This window comes from Somniosus microcephalus, chromosome 12, assembly GCF_052327205.1.
Source record: "Somniosus microcephalus isolate GS21.2 chromosome 12, FLI_Smic_1.0, whole genome shotgun sequence".
NCBI classification, from domain to species: domain Eukaryota; kingdom Metazoa; phylum Chordata; class Chondrichthyes; order Squaliformes; family Somniosidae; genus Somniosus; species Somniosus microcephalus.
In genome coordinates, this window is record NC_140998.1 from 29,017,653 (window position 1) to 29,039,354 (window position 21,702).

Consider the following 21,702-nt stretch of genomic DNA (forward strand, 5'->3'; position numbering starts at 1 on the left):
TGTTGTGTTGGTTTCTAATTGTTTGTCCTGAATAAATAACATACACAGAGTTTGTTAAAGAAAAAAGATTTTGTATTCAAAATTTAAATTTTTGGCCTTTGGAATCATTCCAGCTTTGGTCAGCAATAGGGGGTGCGGGTTGCTTTCCATGATGTTGTTCTTCATGCCAGAAGCCATCTTCTGAGTAGGGGCCTAGAATCGGCTTCTTATCAGCCGTTCACGGGCGGCCCTTGCAGTTTCAACATTGTGGGCCTCCCTCCCACCTTGGTGCTGCTGCTGATCCTCCTCCTCCGGTGGTGTATCAATCCCTGGTGGCATTGGCTGGGTCCTCAGGATTGCCAGGTTGTGAAGCATGCAGCACACAACTATGAACAGGGAGACTCACTCAGGAGAGTACTGCAGGGCTCCTCCTGAGTGGTCCAGACAGCGGAACCGTTGCTTCAGCACACCAATCGTCTGCTCAATAATGTTCCTGGTGGTGCTATGGCTCTCATTATACCGCAGCTCGGCAGGGGTGTTGGGGTTACGGAGCGGTGTCGTCAGCCAGGTGCAGAGTGGATAACCTTTGTCCCCAAGGAGCCATCGACTTGGGTGATGCGGTGCCTGGAAAAGGTCTGGCACACCAGTCTGGCGCAGGATGAAAGCATCGTGGCTGCTGCCAGTATAGCGGGCATGACGGCAAGTATCAGCTGTGTGTGGTCACAGACCAACTGCACATTTAAGGAGTGGAACCCCTTGCGGTTTCGGAATACCTCTGCATTTTCATGCGGTGCCTGCAATGCCACATGCGTGCAGTCAATGGCGCCCTGCACCATGGGGATGCCCGCTATCCTCGCAAAGCCCAATGCGCGTTCATGCTGTTTGGCCCGAGTCATCGGGAAAGAGATGTACTGGCGTCTCCTTTTATAGAGGGCATTTGTCACCTCCCGGATACAGCAATGGACAGCGAACTGGGAGATATTGCCAATGTCCCCAGTAGAAGCTTGAAAGGAGCCGCTGGCACAAAAATTCAGAGCCACTGTGGCCTTCACTGCCACCGACAGAGACGTCCTGGTCCTCAGTTGAGGCTGCAGATCTGGTTGCAGCAGGTGGCAGAGCTCAGTGACCACCTCCTTGCTGAAGCGCAGCCTGCGGAAACACTGCTCCTCAGGCAAATGAAGGTATGAGCACTGCTCCCTGAATACCCTCGGAGGGTAAGGTCTCCTGTGCAGAGGCCTGTTGGCCCTCCTCCCTCTGGCCATGTTTGCCACTCTCTCTCTGCGTCTCTGCTGCCTCTGATTCTGCAGGTGCAGGACAATGCCCCAATTCAGTGTAGCCCCCTTGGTCTCTTCTAAATCACTGCAATGAAGTTCAAATCAAAATGAACCTGCAAAGTGCTGCTCAGGACCCAAAACTCCTTCACACAGCGTTGAATCTCTCCAGAAGTTTCTCTCCCTCTCCGAATGCGTGGTGCAAAAATGCCGCCGACAAAAAAAGGCAGGAAGCGGCTGCCTTTAAATAGCGCTCCCCCAACCCCTTCCCGACTGCAAAACGTTCCCCTTTACCTGTCGTTGCTAGCAGCAGGCAGAAAGGGAGGGGGCGCGACTCAATATCCAGTCTGGGGCACTGCCAGGGCGTTGCACGCTCGACTGACGTCACGATCTGCGGGCGCAGGAGATCGTGACAGTAGTGTTTAACGCCGCCGCAAAATGTACGGTCAAATTCGCGAGCGGCACTAACTTCCTAGCGCCCCCCGGAGGTGCTAGCGGGAGTCGCTAAGCAACCGAATTTTTCCCCCTAAACTTATAAGCATGTAACATTGCTTCACAGGCATTTTGGGCCCTTCTGGGAGGTACTGGATTCAAATTAAGTAAATGCTACACAGACATAATTATACAAAAACTTTAAAAACCTATGAGAGAATTACATTTTCTATTTAGAATCTTAGAATAGTACAGCACAGAAGGAGGCCATTCAGTCCATCGAGTCTGCGCCGGCTCTTTTGAAGAACAATCCAGTTAGTCCCACCCCCCCGCTCTTTCCCCATATCCCTGCCATTTTTTTTCCTTCAAGTATTTATCCAATTCCCTTTTGAAGGCTTCTATCGAATTTGTATTCACCACCCTATCAGGCAGCGCATTCCAAATCCTAACCACTCGCTGCGTAAAATGTTTTTCTTTTGCCAATCACCTTAAATCTGTGCCCTGTTTATCGACCTTTCAGCCATTGGAAGCAGTTTATTTACTCTATCTAAACCCTTCATGATTTTAAACACCTTTATCAAATCTCCTCTTAGCCTTCTCTGCTCCAAGGAGAACAACCCCAGCTTCTCCAGTCTACCCACTTAACTGTAATCCCTTGTGCCTGGAACCATTCTAGTAAATCTCTTCTGTATCCTCTCCAAAGTCTTCACATCCTTCCTAAAGTGCGGTGCCCAGAATCGGACACAATACTCCAGCTGGAGCCGAACTAGCGTTTTATATAGGTTTAGCATAACTTCCTGGCTTTTGTACTCTCTGCTTCTATTTATAAAGCCCAGGATCCCATATGTTTTATTAACCAGTCCTGCCACCTTCAAAGATTTTGCACAAACACCCTCAGGTCGCTGTGTTCTTGCACCCCCTTTAAAATGGTACCATTTAGCATGTATTGTCTCTCCTCATTATTCCTACCAAAATGCATCACCCCACACTTTTCTGCGTTAAATTTCATCTGCCATGTGTCTGCCAATTCCACCAGCCTGCCTGTGTCCTTCCTCACTGTTTATTACACCTCCAAGTTTTGTGTCATCTGCAAATTTTGAATCCTGTACCCCCAAGTCCAAGTCATTAATATATATCAAAAACAGCAATGGTCCTAGTACTGAACCTTGGGAAACGCCACTGTATATCTCCCTCCAGTCGGAAAAACAACCATTCACCACAACTCTCTGTTTTCTATCCTTTAGCCAATTTTGTATCCACGCTGCTACTGCCCCTTTTATTCCATGGGTTTCAATTTTGCTACCAAGCTAATATGCAGTACTTTATCAAATGCCTTTTGAAAGTCCATATACACAACATCAACTGCATTGCCCTCATCCATCATCTCTGTTACCTCATCAAAAAGCTCAATCAAGTTAGTCAAACACAATCTGCCCGTAACAAATCCGTGCTGGCTCTCCTTTAATCGTCCATGCTTGTCCAATTGTACCATTTATTTCATGGTTCTGTACCACAATTCCAATGCAGCCTGGGAGATGATGTCAGAAAATAAAACCAAAAAATGGAACAAGGCAAAATATAAATTCTTAAATAAAGCAGAAGTACAATGAGGTGACAAAGCCAGAGTGGAAGAGGACTCAAACTGAAATATTTTAGCCACTGTCTCAATATGAAGGAAATGCTTCATTTCAACTTCTTTCCTTGTCTTATATCTGGAATTCAGCTAATCAGCCGAATGATTCTAAAACACTAAAGTAGAAAAGAAAAACAAAAATGGGAGAGAATAATATCCAAGGGTTAGGGTTACAAATCGACCTGCAATAGTACAAGTTGACCTACACAAACCAAATATAAGAAAACAATTAGCTGCTAGCTAAGGGTCTAAAACATTAAATTTTGCAATTAAAAATAAATAGAAAGATCAATCTGTGCTTTTATGAACTAAAGGGTGTTATTTGCTGAATATTCATAACTAAATTAATTGATAATCATTTGTTATAAATTCCTCTCTGCTGTAGAGACATTCTTGGGTTCAGTGGTCAGTCGCTCCTGTAAGTGGTCTGAGCATGTTACTTTTATGAGAGTTGACTCACACTGCCTTATAACTACTTGTGTGGCTACAAGACCCGGGAGAGTAACAAAAGAACCCCCTTGCAATCTGGACGGGATATCCATGTCTTTTGCATGCATATTTTTTCATTCTTTCCAATGGCGGATCAAGTTAACACTAGATGAGGTGACATTTGGTTTGAGTCGTAAACAGCTTTATTCCACAGTATGGTGTAATGCACAGAGTGATGGTTATGGTCAGAGTCTCTTAATTCAATCGGTACAATTTATGTTTATGGAAATTATACAAAATAAAGAACGCACGACACTATCCCACTTTAATGGGTTGTCTTATTTAACTTAAACAGAATAAATCCTCGGCTTTCTGTCCTCCAGTCCCAGTGCAGAACCTCTTCTCCATAGCCTTTTGCTCCCTTTTTATATTTTCTTGTGGCACTTTGCTGCCTGATTGATTTCACAGCCCTATTTCCAAGATCCAGACTGCCTTTTTTTAGGTGTCTGCTTTATTCCTGGCTGTTCAACTGCTTTTCAACCACAGACTAGAGTCCTGGCGGATCATATAACTAGGGCTGTAGAGAGGGCTTTAAACTAACTAGTGGGGGGGAGGTTCCCAGAGAGCAAATAATACAAATGACAACAGAGAAGGTCATAGACTTAGGTAGCAGTGGGGAAATTAAAAACCAGAGCGTGTCAGGAAGGGGTAGAAGGTGTGGAGTAAAAGGTAAAGTAATAAAAAGGGCAATAGCAGGAACTAAGTGTCACAAAACATATTTGAAAGTTCTCTATCTGAATGCACGTAGCATTCGTAACAAAATAGACGAGTTAAAGGCACAAATAGCTACATATGGGTATGATCTTGTGGCCATTACAGAAACATGGCTGCAGGGTGACAATGCCTGGGAATTAAACATACCAGGTTATTTAACAATCAGGAAGGACAGGCAGGAAGGAAGGGGAGGTGGGGTGGCTATGTTAATAAAGGAAGGAATCACTGTAATACAGAGAAATGATATTGGGTCAAAGGATCAGGATAATGAAACAGTTTGGGTGGAGATAAGGAATAATAAGGGGAAAAAAACACTAGTGGGTGTAGTATATAGGCCTCCGAACAGTCGCAACTCGGTTGGACAGAGTATCAATCAGGAAATAGTTGAGGCTTGTAATAAGGGAACATCTATAATTATGGGGGATTTTAACTATCATATAAATTGGACGAATCAAATTGGGCAGGGCTGCCTTGAGGATGAGTTCATTGAGTGTATTAGGGATGGGTTTCTTGAGCAGTATGTAACTGAACCAACCAGGGGGCAAGCAACCTTAGATCTGGTCCTGTGTAACGAGACAGGATTAATTAAAAATGTCCTAGTAAAGGATCCCCTTGGAATGAGTGACCATAACATGGTTGAATTCCATATTCAGTTAGAGGGTGAGGAGGCTGTATCTCAAACAAGCGTGCTAAGCTTGAATAAAGGAGACTATGAAGGTATGAGAGCGGAATTGAGTAAAGTGGATTGGGAAAATAGGTTAAAGGATAAGACGATACATGATCAGTGGTGTACATTTAAGGAGTTATTTTACAAATTCCAAAAAAGGTATATTCCACTGAGAAAAAAAGGGTGTAAAAGAAAAGACAGCCATCCGTGGCTAAGTAAAGAAATTAAGGATAGTATTCGACTAAAAACAAGGGCATATAAGGTAGCCAAATCTAGTGGGAGGATAGAGGATTGGGAAAACTTTAAAAGACAGCAAAAAATAACAAAAAGATTGATTAAGAAAGGGAAGATACATTATGAAAGTAAATTAGCAAAAAATATAAAGACAGATAGTAAGAGTTTTTATAGTTATATAAAAAGAAAAAGGGTGGCTAAAGTAAATGTTGGTCCCTTAGAGGATGAGACCGGGAAATTAATGGTGGGAAATATGGAGATGGCAAAAACACTGAATGAATATTTTACATCAGTCTTTACAGTAGAGGACACCAAGAATATCCCAACACTTGACAAGCAGGGGGCTATAGGGGGGGGAGGAGCTAAATACGATTAAAATCACTAAGGAAGTAGTACTTGGTAAAATAATGGGACTCAAGGCGGATAAATCACCTGGACCTGATGGCTTACATCCCAGGGTTTTGAGGGAAGTGGTGGTAGGGATTGTGGATGCATTGGTAATAATCTTCCAAAACTCCCTGGACTCAGCAAAGGTCCCAGCAGACTGGAAAACTGCTAATGTAACACCCTTATTTAAAAAGGGCAGTAGACAGAAGGCTGGAAACTATAGACCGGTTAGCCTAACATCTGTGGTAGGTAAAATTTTGGAGTCCATTATTAAGGAGACAGTAACAGGGCATTTGGATATTCATAATTTAATAAGACAAAGTCAGCATGGTTTTATGAAGGGGAAGTCATGTTTGACAAATTTGCTGGAGTTCTTTGAGGAAGTAACATATAGGGTGGATAAAGGTGAACCAGTGGACGTAGTGTATTTAGACTTCCAAAAGGCATTTGACAAGGTGCCACACAAAAGATTATTGCTTAAGATAAAAAATCACGGGATTGGGGGTAATATTCTGGCATGGATAGAGGATTGGCTATCTAACAGAAGGCAGAGAGTTGGGATAAATGGTTCATATTCAGACTGGCAATCAGTAACCAGTGGTGTTCCGCAGGGGTCAGTGCTGGGTCCCCAACTCTTTACAATCTATATTAACGATTTGGAGGAGGGGACCGAGTGTAACACGTCAAAGTTTGCAGATGATACTAAGATGGGAGGGAAAGTAGTGAGTGAGGAGGACATAAAAAACCTGCAAGGGGACATAGACAGGCTAAGTAAGTGGGCAGAGATTTGGCAGATGGAATACAATACTGGAAAGTGTGAGGTTATGCACTTTGGCAGGAAAAATCGTAGAGCAAGTTATTATCTTAATGGCAAGAAACTTGAAAGTACTGAAGTACAAAGGGATCTGGGGGTCCTGGTGCACGAAACTCAAAAGGTTAGTATGCAGGTGCAGCAAGTGATTAAGAAGGCCAATGGAATGTTGGCTTTCATTGCTAGGGGGATAGAATATAAAAATAGGGAGGTATTGCTTCAGTTGTACAAGGTATTGGTGAGACCGCACCTGGAATACTGCATACAGTTTTGGTGTCCATACTTAAGAAAGGACATACTTGCTCTCGAGTCAGTACAAAGAAGGTTCACTCGATTAATCCCGGGGATGAGGGGATGGACATATGAGGAGAGGTTGAGTAGATTGGGACTCTACTCATTGGAGTTCAGAAGAATGAGAGGCGATCTTATTGAAACATATAAGATTATGAAGGGGTTGGATCGGGTGGATGCAGGGAGGATGTTCCAGATGATGGGTGAAACTAGAACTAGGGGGCATAGTCTTAGAATAAGGGGCTGCTCTTTCAAAACTGAGATGAGGAGGAACTACTTCACTCAGAGGGTGGTAGGTCCATGGAATATGCTGCCCCAAAAAGCTGTTGAAGCTACATCATTACATAAATTTAAAACAGAAATAGACAGTTTCCTAGTAGAAAAGGGAATTAAGGGTTACGGGGAGCGGGCAGGAATTTGGACATGAGTCTAGGTTCGGATAGGTCATGGCCCTGTGGGTAGCGGAGCGGGCCCAGGGGCCGTGTAGCCTGATCCTGCTCCTGTTTTCATGTGTCTAATGCTGTTAGATTCAGGAGATAGTCCTGTCATAGTGGATTGGCGGTTAGGATCAGATCAGCCATGATCTTATTGAATGGCGGAGCAGGCTCGAGGGGCCAATTGGCCTACTCCTGCTCCTATTTCTTATGTTCTTATGTTAGGCTGGGTATATTTTGTAAGTACATTTTGAAGTAAGGTATTCTATCATGAAGGGGAGGTGGGGGCGGTGGGGGTGAACTGTGTTTTCTAACTCATCCCACTTGAAGTTTGCTTTCCATCAGCCAGTTAAAAGAGTGTAAATTGTTTATCACTTATTAGCTTATTAAATGCTTTTCGTCTGACTTAAGATTCACAACCCAGCATGAGGCTTTCCTGAGAAACTAACCCCTTTAAAGCAAGCTGTAACGCCAAGCAAATTTTAAAATAACTCAGAGTTGGATCATTTCCTTGGACAAAAGTGTCCAAAAAAATCCTGAAATGTGACATAGCTCTAGGTGGAAAAAGCTCTTGTTGCAACAACATATCTAAAATATCACAATTTGGCCATTTGACAGTACATTGAGTGCAGATAAGTTTGGCCAGAGAACTATCCAGCATTGTTTTGTCAAAGCGTCTCAGGCAATCTGCTCACTTCTAAAATTACACAACACTAAATGAATGACCTCATGAAAGTTGCAGAGTGGGTTAAGCCTAAACTGTTCAGAGCAAAAGTTCTGAAATGGCCATGGCTGTGCACCTACTGTTCCCAGTTATATGCTGAATTTACAATTTGGAGAAAATGCTGTATTTTTTTTTATTATCAAAGTGTGTGTTCCCAGAAATTCTTACAAATTTTTAAAACTTTGACCAGTTTTTCCTTCTGAGGTTTACAAGGTGTCCAACATTTCATTTCCTCTGGCCGTTGTATTTGTATTCAACCTCTTAATACACTTCAAATATACAGGATAACTGTAAAATTGTATGGCAGTGGTGACTGCAGTGCGTGGGGTCAAAAAGAGTCAGACGTAAACACAGGCTAAAGTGAGATACGCATATACGGAAAGGAGAAAGGCAAGAATGAAAAAAGATGAGACAAAACCTAAAGCACAGAAGAACAGACAGGATAAAGGAAGTTTGGCAAGGGGAAATATAAAAGAGGGGAAAAATAAACAAAACATTTCTCTCTTAATGTCACTAAAACATGGTGTTGCCTATTTATGCCAATCTAGCTCAATCCTCCCCAAAGGTGTAGCCTAAAATAAAAACAGAAAGCACTGGAAACACTCAGCAGCCATGGAGAGAGAAACAGGGCTAACGTTTCAAGCTGATGGCCTTTTGTCAGAACTGGAAAAGTTAGAAATAATGGCCCAGAACTTCGGGTCTCCACGGGTGAGTACGCACGGGGTACTCACCCGTAAGCCCGATGGACGTGCCGGTTTCCTGCATGCACTGCGCATGCGTGGGAAACCAGCACTTCCGTTCCCCTGAAAGAAGGGGTTAAGAGGTGGAACGCGTGCGCGGGAGAGGCTGCGCGTGCGCATCGAACTTACGTTTTTTTTGCAGGTTTTCCCGGGAAGATAAGTCTCCAGAAGTTAGACATGTAAAAAGCAGGCGCAAGGCCTGCTTTTTACAAGGTAAGTGGTGAATTAATTAAAATTAAAACATTTTTTCCACAGGTTTATTATTTTTAAATACTTTAAAGAAAGGTAAGTTTATTTTTAGCCCCGTTAGAAAATAAAATTATTTTTTCAAAAATGTAAATTATTGTTTAAAATAGTTATTTCATGTAATTTATAGTTTATTTTAAAAATGTGATTTAAAAAAAAAATTATTTGAAGATTTAGTGATGTTTTGGGGCCCGTGGTATTTATAAGTTTGACAGCCCTTCCTGTCAAACTTATGAATGAAGCATTCCCTGCTCCGATTGGCTCTCCATGGCCCACGTGATCCCAGGGGACGCATCGAACTAACTGCGCCCCGGGATACGCAAGCACTGCACGCCGGCAGTTGAAGCAGGCCCAGGATCAGAATTCCACAGGGGCCCACAGCTCAATGGCCGGCGCGCTAGGTAAGTGCAGGTCGGGGGCTTACACCCGCGGGAAGCCTCCGACCCGAATTTCTGGGCCATAACAAGGTTTTAAGTAAGTGCAGAGGCAGGGAAAGGCAGTGGGATGAGGGGGGCAGGAGGGGAGGAAAGAACGAAAGGGAAGGTCTGTTATAGGGTGGAAGGCAGAAGTGATTAAATGACAAAAGGGATGATAGTACAAGGCAAAAGGAGATGGTAATGACCTTTCGTCATTTAATCTTTCCTGCCTTCCACCCTATCACAGACCGTCCCTTTTGTTCTTTCCCTGCCTCTGCACTTGCTTAAAACCTGTTACATCTCTAACTTTTCCTGTTCTGGCGGAAGGACAGCGACCTGAAACGTTAGCTCTGTTTCTCTCTCCACAGATGCGGCCTGACCTGCTGAGCATTTCCAGCGTTTTCTGTTTTTATTTCTGATTTCCAGCAGCCACGGTATTTTGCTTTTGCCAAAGGTGTAGCACCCGGTTTCAGACTTCTGGCTGAACCCGTTAGAAAAGAAAACTTATTTTCCTGTTGTTATAAGAGTTATCTATATTCTAAACTGGAAGAAGAGATACTGGGGGTGAAATTGGCTTACGGCGGCAGAACAAAATGGGTGATAGCGAATCGGCAGCCCGTTTTACATCACCACGACTGAATTAGCTTTTCCATTGAAGTCGAAAACATGTTGTCGGTTCGCTATCGCCCGTTTCGCGCTACTGTCGAAGACCAATGTCACCCCCACTGTTGCCACAACGGCCAAAATAAGAATAAAAAGCTTTTGTTTGCATCCAAGTACAGTTTGTGAATCCTATTACATGCTACATAAACCGTACAAAGTGATAGGCATTTTGACAGCAGATACTTAAACATGTTTACACCTGGGCTGTCTTACCTTCGCAGCCTGTTCCATCAGGAGTAGTGGTATAGCCCTGAGCACAAAGGCAGTAATAAGAGCCTCCTTCATTGTTTATACATTCTCCATTCGGACCACAGACGTCCCTGGTCAAACATTCATTAATATCTATGGAGCAGAGAACACATTGCAGCAGGTATGATACGGACAGTGGGAGTTCAGAAACACAGCTGCAAGGGGAACGGGAGCATAGTGGTAATGTTACTGGACTAGTAATCCAGAGGCCTGGACTAATGATCATAGACATGGAGTTCAAATCCCACCACAGTCAGCTGTGGAATTTAAATTCAATTAAATAAATTAAAAAGCTAGTATCAGTAATGGTGACTATGAAACTACCAGATTGTTGTAAAAACCCATCTGGCCCTGAAGGGAAGGAAATCTGCTGTCCTTACCCAGTCTGGCCTATATGTGGCTCCCGACCCACAGCAATGTGGTTGACTGTTAACTGCCCTCTACAAACCACTGTATTCAAGTACCACCTTCTCGAGGGCAATTAGTGATGGGCAATAAATGCCTTACTGAATAATGAGATAGGTGATAATAGTTTGTTTCTTCACTATTTAATTGTCAACATCAGACAGATTGTTGGCATTTATTAACTAGTCAATTAAAAAATGTAATTCGGCACTTCCACCCGATACTGTTGTTAAGTCCGGGACATTTGTTGTGAGCTGATAAGTCAGATTTTTGCCAAACACCAGTCTTTTGGATTTCGCAGTTTGTGCAAACACCTGTGGGTGAAATTCAGCTTCGGTGGGAGGCACAGAATGGACGGTAGCCAATATGCCTCCCGTTACACACCCATCTGATTTTCCTCGCCATCAAGTCTATGGAAAGGAAAATCAAATAGGGTGTATAATGAGTAGCTAATCCACTACTGCCTGTTTTACACACGCACAGAAGTTGAACTTTACCCCATTAATGTTGGGAAATTGCAAAACAAGTCATTAGTTCAAGAATTATTGGGAAATACTGAATAAACCATCTTTTACTCAAAACTAATCAACAAAATATTAAATACTTACAAACAGGCTAGAATAACTATATGTCCTATTTTGTGTATTCAATTATATATATGTAATAAAAAATAAGAAAGCTTTCAAATTTGTTCCTATATAGCAACATCTTGTGAGTAGAAGCAGTGAGAATGTGTGAGAGTAATGTATTCAGAAAGGCAAAATTATAACAATGCAGGCGTGTTGAACAACTGTTTTTCTTGGCACCTAGTGATACCAACAGGCAATCTATCTGTGTTCTGAGCTTTGTTTTTCACAGCTTACCTCCGCACACCAAAATACTTATGGCCCCTGACTGAACTACTCATTTTTTTCTATTTTACATCTTGATCCTAATCCTCTCAATGAGGTGACATTCCCCAATTCATGGGTAATTAGTACTGGGATTTAATCTTTCTTTGATATTGTTTGTTCAAAGTTTGAGTTATTGGCTTTAGTCAGAAATGCAAGTAAAGCTGTATTAATCGTCACTGTTAGGCTCTTGATTATAGCTCTCTTGGTTATGAGGTTTTAAGACTGTTGCTTCAAATTTTCTGTATGAAATTTTATGGAATTCACTCTAAAGCACAATAGCGATACTATGGAAATATCTGACTTCTAAGAACCCTCCAAATGGGGTTGACTAGAATTTGTTACTTTGCTTATTACAAAAAGAAAAAGAAATCCTGTTGTCATTTTACTGATCTCTTTTATCTTAATTTGATTAGGTTCAGCAGTGCAATGAGTAAACTTGGCACCTGGCAACCAAAGGAAATTAGTTTCCTAAATGGACTACAATACTCCATACACATGAAAAATATTGTTTGAAGTATATGAATCATTCAATAACTACATATACAGTATATTGCAATTGAGAATAAACACAAAATCTCATTCATTTGTTATAATATATTAACCCTCTCCCGATTTCATACACAGAAATTGTTCGATTATCGTGCCAAATATTCTCAATTAACTCAATTGTCCCCTGAATAACACTGAGAAATCTTGAGCAACCAATCAATGTTCTGTGGGGTAAAATTGAATTCTATTAAATGTTAATATCATATTAAAGTGATTAGCATGGTTGCCCATATATATTTACATTGTTTTACATCTGTGGTGACTTACCTTGACAGCCTGTACCATCAGGAGTGCTGGCAAAACCTCTGGCACAAAGGCAGGAATAGGAGCCTTCACTGTTCATACATTCTCCGTTTGGACCACAGATGTCCTTGCTCAAGCATTCATTAAAATCTATAAGAGCATAGTCATAGCAAAGTCAGAAGAACATAGAAAACAGCAGGAAAATTCCCCTCACCAACACACTGGCATGCGCAACAAGGTGACTGACTATGTAGGTCCACCAGGAAGTTTCTTAAATCTCTCAAGTCTGTCCCTTGATTATTTTTGTTTCACCACTTCCTCTAATTCTTTTTAGCTTTTTGTTGCTCTCTCATTCTGCATTTCACAACTATAGTAAGGGTAGTATTTTTCAAAATTTTAGCTTCTGCGTCCAAATTCCATTTGCGCTACTGGTTCATGACCAGTTTATTTTAAATGTGTTAATGACGTTCCGAACAGAGCACGCACAAGAATTTCAACTCTGAAACAGAAAGAAAAAGTGAAAACGCTGGACATCCGAGATAGAAAAGGAAGTGCTGGAAGTACATAGTGGATTCTTCGGCATTTGAAAAGAGAAAAGATAGCTTCTGACAAAGGGTTGCTACTTGAAATGCTAATTTTTCCGTTAGGTAAGAGTAGAAACTGCTGTGTGCATATAATTCGAATGGGAATGGTACAATGTAAATACCCACATACTGAGCTTGGACACCCATTTCAGCCAGATATTTCTCATTGACATATATTATCTATTCTGTGCAAGCTCCCACCTGCAAAGTGGACTAGCTAATGGATCTCTTGCATAGCTGATGGTACTTAAAAGGGCTGCAGCGGTCATTTAAAAAGCTGTTTTCTCACCTACAGGGCAAAGGAAATGGTTTGGAGATGTCACATTCCGCACGCACACATGGTCAGCTTCACAGATATTGTGCTTGAAGTAACACTCGATGACTGTGACATTGTAGATGCAAATGGAATTTTGAAACAAAAGCAAACCCAGAAGCAGGTTGCTGGTAGGCTATGGATACTGTCAACAAGTCAGAAGAAGAGGGTGAATTTTTCAGGGGTTTCTCCTGTTCTGCCACAGTAACTTGGGCAGCAACTTTTCTGCCAAAGTTAGAGCAACAGAACAGGAGAATCTCTGAGAAAATTCCGGTGCTAGAGTTCCACGGCTGCAAATGAGCAAGATGGCAGACCTAAGGAACGATGCAAACATAAAGTTCACATGCCACATAATATTTCCTTACAACCTGTTGCTCTTTCACTGTTGAAACAAAAGAAAGACTTGCATTTATATAGCGCCTTTCACAACCACAGGATGTCCCAAAGCACTTTACAGCCAATGAAGCACTTTTTCAAGGGCAGTCACTGTTGTAATGTAGGAAACGCAGCAGCCAATTTGCGCACAGTAAGCTCCCACAAACAGCAATGTGATAATGACCAGATAATCTGTTTTAGTGATGTTGATTGAGGGCCAGGACACCGGGGATAACTCCCCTGTTCCTCTTCGAAATAGTGCCATGGGATCTTTTACCTCCACCCGAACATCGCATCCGAAATATGGTACTTCTGACAGTGCAGCACTCCCTCGTGACTACACTAGAGTGTCAGCCTAGATGTTTGTGCTCAAGTCTCTGGCGTGGGAACTTGAATCCACAACTTTCTGACGGAGGCGAGGGTCCTACCAACTGAGCTACGGCTGACACTATTGTCCCGTCGGAAGCCCCCAAATAACTTTACAGCTCCTTGTATGCTTACTATCTGTGGCCAGAATACAGCAGCGGACACATTCAAGCTGCAATTTACAATTGAAATCTTAAGGGGGCTGAACAAAACAAATCTTTCCAAAATAACTTAGCTGTGTTCTGCATATTTGTTAATTTACACAAATGATGGACAAGCGTGTGTCACTGTACGTGTTCTTTAAACTTGTCAAAACATGTCAAAACTACTTCTCTGCTTACAAGACAAGATAGCTAATAATGGGAGGGAACAGGCTCAAACTGGAGGAGGGCCCAGAAATTTTAAGCTCTTGACTGCCTTTATTACATCAACTATGAGAGCATAGAGGGGGAGACGACCGTGAAGCTGAAGGTCTCCACCAAGCTTAGGGCTGGGTCAAAAATTTAGATGCATTCACTCCTGGCATAAATATTGCAAAATTATGCCTGCAATTTTCCATTCATTAAAGTTGATTGCTGAAAAATTGCAGGTTGGACTTATACAATTTTGCGATTTGTGACTGGGTGCGTGCCAGAGCAGACACGTCAGAATTTTTATGCTATTATGTCTTCTCTCCCTACTCACTCACTCACATACAGGTCTTCAGTCAACCACAAAACCAACACATGGAGTATGCAACTGATTTTACAGGGCTGTGCTCTGGGACAGCAGTTGTGCCATGAGTACAGGGGATTGCAAGATTGGGAGAACAGGCCCTGGGCCCATTTCCTAATGGGCTGCAATTCTGCATTTTGTGTGCTGGAGTGCTCACACCCATGTTTTGTGCTGGAGTGCTCACACCCATGTTGTGCTTTAATTTCATTAATTTGTGTAAGGTTTTGCATCTTTTTCTCCTTGTGCACTAATTAGGAGAAGCTCAAGAAGGTCCACACCATCCAGGACAAAGTGGCCTGCTTGATTGGCACCCCATCCACCACCTTAAACATTCACTCCCTCCACCACCGGCGTACCATGGCTGCAGTGTGTACCATCTACAAGATGCACTGCAGCAACTTGTTAAGGCTTCTTCGGCAGCACCTCCCAAACCTGCGATCTCTTCCACCTAGAAGGACAAGGGCAGCAGGTACATGGAAACACCACCACCTCCAAGTTCCCCTCCAAGTAACACCCCATCCTTCTTGGAAACATATCGCTGTTCCTTCATCGTCGCTGGGTCAAAACCCTGGAACTCCCTCCCTAACACCACCAACTTCTCAAGGGCAATAAAGGATGGCCAATAAATGCTGGCCTTGCCAGAGATGCCCACATCCCAGGAAAAAAACATTTGGAATGGGATTGAGCAAAGCTTGATAGACAAAGGAGATCTTAAAAATGTCAACATTTTTGTGTGTTATTTTGCAATGTTTACAATACTTGAGCATATATTGTTGTCTGACACTCCAATGCAGTAATGAGAGAGTGTTGTACTGTTGGAGGTGCCGTTTTTTGAATAAGACATTGAACCAAGGTCTTATCTGCCCTCTCCAGTGGATACAAAATATTCCCATTTGAAGAACAGCAGGGGAGTTCTCCTGGTGTTCTGACCAACATTCATTCCTCAACCAACATCACTAAAACCAGTTTACTTGGTCATTTATATCATTGCTGTTTGTGGGACCTTGCTGTGCGCAAATTAGCTGCAGTGTTTCCATATAACAGTAACTACGCATCAAAAAATACTTAATTGGCAGTGGCACGCTTTCGGATGTCCTGAGGTCATGAAAGGCGCTATTTAAGTGCTAGTTATTTCTTTCTTTATTATCCTCCTAATCAGTGACTGTATCCTGCTATGGCCTCATGGGTTGGCCTCTTTGTATTGCAAATTTCTGGAGCATGCAGTAGATCATGTTGATCTGAAAGAACCTGGCAGGGCTGTACTATAAGGTGTACAGATTCGGTCTCCTGATTCAAGGAAGGATACACTTGCCTTAGATGGGGTGCAACAAAGGTTCACTAGGTTGATTCCTGGGATAAGAGGGCTGTTCCAAGAAGAGAGAATGAATAGAATGGGTCTATACTCTCTGGAGTTTAGAAGAATGAGAGGCGATCTCATTGAAATGTATAAAATTCTTTGAGGGCTTGACAGGGCAGATGCTGAGAGGCTGTTCCCCCTGGCTGGAGTGTCTAGAACCAGGGGTCACAGTCTCAGGATAAGGGGTCGGCCATTTAGGACTGAGATGAGAAACTTCTTCACTCAGAGGGTGGTGAATCTTTGGAATTCTCTACCCCAGAGGGCTGTGGAGGCTCAGTTGTTGAGTATATTCAAGACAGAGATCGATAGATTTTTGGGCACTAATGGAATCAAGGGATTGATGTTTTATTCATTCCTGGGATGTGGGCGTTGCTGGCAAGGCCAGCATTTATTGCCCATCCCTAGTTGCCCTTGAAAAGGTGGTGGTGAACCGCCTTCTTGAACCACTGCAGTCCGTGTGGTGAAGGTACTCCCATAGTGCTGTTAGGAGGGAGTTCCAGGATTTTGACCCAGCGACGATGAAGGAATGACGATACATTTGCAAGTCAGGATGGTGTGTAACTTGGAGGGGGATTTGCAGGTGATGGAGGTCCTGGGTTTGGGAGGTGCTGCCAAAGAAGCCTTGGTGAGTTGCTGCAGTGCATCTTGTAGATTGTACACACTGCAGCCACGGTACGCCGGTGGGGGAGGGAGGGAATGTTTAAGGTGGTGGATAGGGTGCCAATCAAGCTGGCTGCTTTGTCCTGGATGGTGTCGAACTTCTTGAGTGTTGTTGGAGTTGAACTCATCCAGGCAAGTGGAGAGTATTCCATCACACTCCTGACTTGTGCTTTGTAGATGGTGGAAAGGCTTTGGGGAGTCAGGAGGTGAGACACTTGCTGCAGAATACCCAGCCTCTGACCTGTTCTTGTTGCCACTGTATTTATGTGGCTGGTTCAGTTAAGTTTCTGGTCAATGGTGACCCCCAGGCTGTTGTTGGTGGGGGATTTGGCGATGGTAATGCTATTGAATGTCAAGGGGAGGCGGTTAGACTCTCGCTTGTTGGAGATAGTCATTGCCTGGCACTTGTGTAGCGCGAATGTTAGTTGCCACTTATCAGCCCAAGCCTCTGAATGTCATCCGAGTCTTGCTGCATGTGGGCATGGACTGCTTCATTATCTGAGAAGTTATCTGGGGATAGGGTGGGAAAGTGGAATTGATGTAAAAGATCAGCCATGATCTTACTGAATGGCGTAGCAGGTTCTAGGGGTCGTATGGTCTACTCCTGCTCCTATGTCTTATGTTCTTAAGGTGCCTTTGATCTGCCACTATCTGAAGCACTGCTTCAAGATGCAAAGGTTATGCTTCATAATGATCCTGGTGGCTGCATGGGTCTCATTGGACCTGCAATCGACATCTGTCCATAGTTGCAGTAAAAATGAAGAGGGTCGTCTTGGTCTCTGAGCAACCACTCTTTCATTCTGCCTTTGCCTTCAATAAACTGGCATAGATGAGTGCCTTAATGTGAAAGGATTGTGACTGCTGCCTGGGAAGCTGCATTAAACTTTCATTATACACTTTAGGTAGTCATTAAGCAGATGTTAACTGTTGGAACAGAATACTGTTCTGTTCATGCAAGTCATTCGGCTGGATTTTCATTCAGAAGTCAGAAAGGAGGCGGGACTACAACTTTCGGGTTGTAGTCCCGCCTCCATCGAGATGCGGCCAATCCACGCGATTTTCACTTGATTGACCTTGTTGAGCCTGCCCAGCGGGCTCAGCAGGCAAATTAAGGGCCACCCGGCAACAGGTGACGTCACAGATTGAAATTTCATCTGTCAAGACATGTTGATAGGTGAAATATCAGTGTTTCACAGCTGTTTGAAGCTGTCAAACACTGAGGGGGAGAAATTGAGTATAGCCCCGTTTGGGGCGCCAGCCTCGCCAGGGCGCTAAAAGTAGCGCCCCGGAAGCATTCGCGGCCGCCCGCCGGAAATTGAGTGGTAGCGCCCCCAAAGGGAAGTGCGGCGCTACTGGAGGCGCCCCGCATCCCTCTTGGGGCGCTGCGACTGAATATTGTGGCGCAACGTGCTGCAGCGTCGCGCTGCGGTATTGCAGGCCTTCCTCCCCTTCTTAAAGGGGAGGGGCCTTGTGCAGCGTGAGCTGGGGCCCAGCTGGGCCCCCGAGGATCGGGAGTGCAGGCAAAAGAGCCCGGCACCGAAGAGAAGTGCCGGGCTCTTGGAGCGCAGCCGGCACTCCGCGGGGGGGAGGGGTTCAGGAGGCCGGGGACGGGAGCGCAGGCAGGTGCTGGCAGGCGGCCAACAACAAAAATGGCCGCCCCGCACCTCTCCTTTAATTTGCGCCTCCCTGGCCGCAGGTAGGCCCCCCTGAACCGGTCGGACATACCAAACACACTTACCTTTGCACTCATGCACCCATCACTCACCTGAACACCGACATCTCAACCCCTCCAACCCGACTCCTCTAACTTGGCGTGGTTTGGAGCCGTCGGGAATCCCACACGACAACCTTCAAAATAGGGATTAGGCTAAAAACTGCCTGTTAACTACCTGTTAACAGGCAGTTAATTGGCACTAATCCCTTCCCGCCTCGGGTCGGCGGGTCCCAGTGCGGGGCGGGTACCCGCCTCCTTTGAAACTTACATGGAGGTGGGTTTTGGGCGGGATGGTGTCGGGACCCCCGAATTCGGGATTTTAGCCCCCCGCACGCCTAAAAGCCCACCTCACGGCACACTGAAAATCGACCCCATTGTGTTGTACCTAGGGGCCTGATGGACAAATCGTTTCGATCCCCTGTATTTTGGGGATCCATCAGTGCAGAGACATTTGGAAGCCGTTATATTGTTGTTGCTGTTTAGCATGGAAGAAGAAGAATATTGCTGAACAATACACCCATCACCTGTTTGATACATTTGTGGACTGCAAATTGGCAGATGTTAGGCTAGTCTGGAAGGAGCCAGTGGCATAAATGTTGTTGGCTGAGGTCACCTTGGTTGGCAATACAGCCCTTAAGGTGGAGGTTGGCTGCAGATCTCCTTGGAATGGATGGCACAGCACTGTATCTGTCTCCCGACTGATCCACAGTCTGTGGTATTTCTGCTCTGTACTGCTGGGTAGCTATGTATCAACTTCTACATACGGATGGTGGTGTAAACATCTTATGCTTTTGTTATCATCTAATGCTCCTAGCATCTCTTTGTTCTTTATCATAGAATGGTTACAGTATGGAAGGCGGCCATTTGGCACGTTGAACCCGTGCCGGCTCTCTGCAAGAGCACTTCAGCTAGTTCCACTCCCCCGCCCTTTCCCCGTAGCCCTGCAAATTATTTTCCTTCAGGTACTTATCCAACTCCCTTTTGAAAGCCACGATTGAATCTGCCTCCACCACCCTTTCAGGCAGTGCATTCCACTCGCTAAGTAAAAAAGTTTTTCATTATGTCGCCTTAGCTTCTTCTGCCAATCACCTTAAATCTGTGTCCTCTGGTTCTCGACCCTTCTGCCAATGGGAACAGTTTCTCTCTATCTACTCTGTCTAGAACCCTCATGATTTTGAACACCTCTATCAAATCTCCTCTCAATCTTCTCTGCTCTAAGGAAAACAACCCCAGCTTCTCCAGTCTAGCCACGTAACTGAAGTCCCTCATCCCTGGAATCATTCTTGTAAATCTTTTCTGCACACTCTCTAAGGCCTTCACATCCTTCCTAAAGTGCGGTGCCCAGAATTGGACACAATATTCCAGTTGAGGCTGAACCAGTGTTTTATACAGGTTCACCATAATTTCCACGCTTTTGTATGCTATGCCTCTATTTATGAAGCCCAGAGTCCCGTAAGCTTTTTTAACTGCTTTCTCAATCTGCCCTGCCACCTTCAACGATTAGTGCACATATACCCCAGGTCTCTCTGTTCATGCACCCCCTTTCCACCATTCCACCAGCCTGTCTATGTCCTCTTGAAGCCTATCACTATCTTCCTCACTGTTCACTATACTTCTAAGTTTTGGGTCATCTGCAAATTTTGAAATTGTGCCCTGTGCACCCACATCCAAGTCATTAATATATATCAAGAAAAGCAGTGATCCTTGAACTGACCCCTGGGGAACCCCACTGTATACCTTCCTTCAGTCTGAAAAACAACTGTTCACCACTACTCTCTGTTTCCTGTCACTTAGCCAATTTCATATCCATGCTGCCACTGTCCCTTTTATTCCACGGGCTTCAACTTTGCTGGCAAGCCTATCACGTGGCACTTTGTCGAATGTGTTGTGTATGTAATATGTGTGCTACTTTGAACCTATGGACAGGACTGCACTACTTGTTGGGCGTAGTGATACGCAGTACCACTCCTGGCCATAGGGGCATAAATAGTACTGTGGGTACTGATCTCCCCTCAGTTCCCGCCTGTGGGCATGAAGTAAAGACCTACGTATAGTCCCTACCTCCAACCAGTAAAGACCTGTTTTATTGTTACTGATTAAGTCTGAGTATTAATTACTTGAACAACTCACAGATTTAACACTGGCGACGAGTCTGATTCGGACCCTGCGGCAGTCACTCCACGGCAGCTTCGTCCACAGCCAGGACGTTGCAGAGAGGTTTCCACCCTCTCCACCCTACTGGAAGACATCCTGACCTCGGAGCCTCCATCGGCGACCGTCAGCTTCTTCTCCAGCTTGGTGGTGGGTAAGCCGTTGTCTGATCCGGGCAGCGACGCGACAGGCAGTTGGCCGCACGAACGGGGCTGGGGGAGCTGGAGGAATAGGGCGCGAGAGCCGCTTCGAGCGGGAGGCGTTTCAACAGAGCGATCGCATCTCCTGATAAGAGCCGAGAGCCGCTTCGCGATCCAGCGATCGCATCCGCTGATAAGGGCCGCACTCGGGCGATCGCGGCGAAGATAAGGGCCGCACTCGGGGGCTGAAGGGAGACGGCGTTGGGGGACGGGTGAAGACCGCCAAGCGCGGGAAAACCGCCATTTTGTGGGCGGAGGACGACGGCAAGAGCGGGAAGCCGCCATCTTGGATAGCAGTAAAAAAAAAAAAAAAAAAAATCTGAGAAATTGCAAATCTACAATACCTAAACACGGGAATATTAGCACCTTTGATAGTGACATCGAAGATTGGGCCATATATGTTGAAAGAGTAAAAAATTATTGTAAGGCCAATAAAATTCGTGACCAAGATAAAGCTCTAACATTATTAAATTTAATGGGTGCGAAGACATACGGGCAATTGAAACACCTGTTATCACCAGATGAACCGGCGGATAAGACGTTCGATGAGATTGTTACTGTCCTGAAAGATCATCTAAACCCCACGCCGCTGATGCTAGCGGAACAATTTAAATTTTACGACAGAAGGCAGCTACAGCATGAAAGCAATGCTGATTATTTGCTGGAATTGCGTAAATTAGCGAAATATTGCCAGTTTGGAACGGGACTGACAGAGGCACTTCGAGACAAATTTGTGTGTGGTTTATTTAAACAGGATACACAAAAGCGACTGCTCGAGGAGAATGAGCTGACGTTTGA

General features: G+C 44.4%; 1 protein-coding gene across 1 annotated transcript in view; it reads right to left on the reverse strand.

The window, feature by feature from the left end:
• Positions 1-21,702, reverse strand: part of LOC147109099 (latent-transforming growth factor beta-binding protein 2-like) — an 817,740-nt gene that overhangs the window by 135,962 nt on the left and 660,076 nt on the right. The window contains exons 23-24 of the mRNA XM_086002712.1: positions 12,495-12,620; positions 10,345-10,473 (exon numbers count right to left, since the gene is read on the reverse strand). Coding sequence (XP_085858838.1) covers positions 10,345-10,473; positions 12,495-12,620 — 255 coding nt within the window. The remainder of the gene's footprint in view (positions 1-10,344; positions 10,474-12,494; positions 12,621-21,702) is intronic.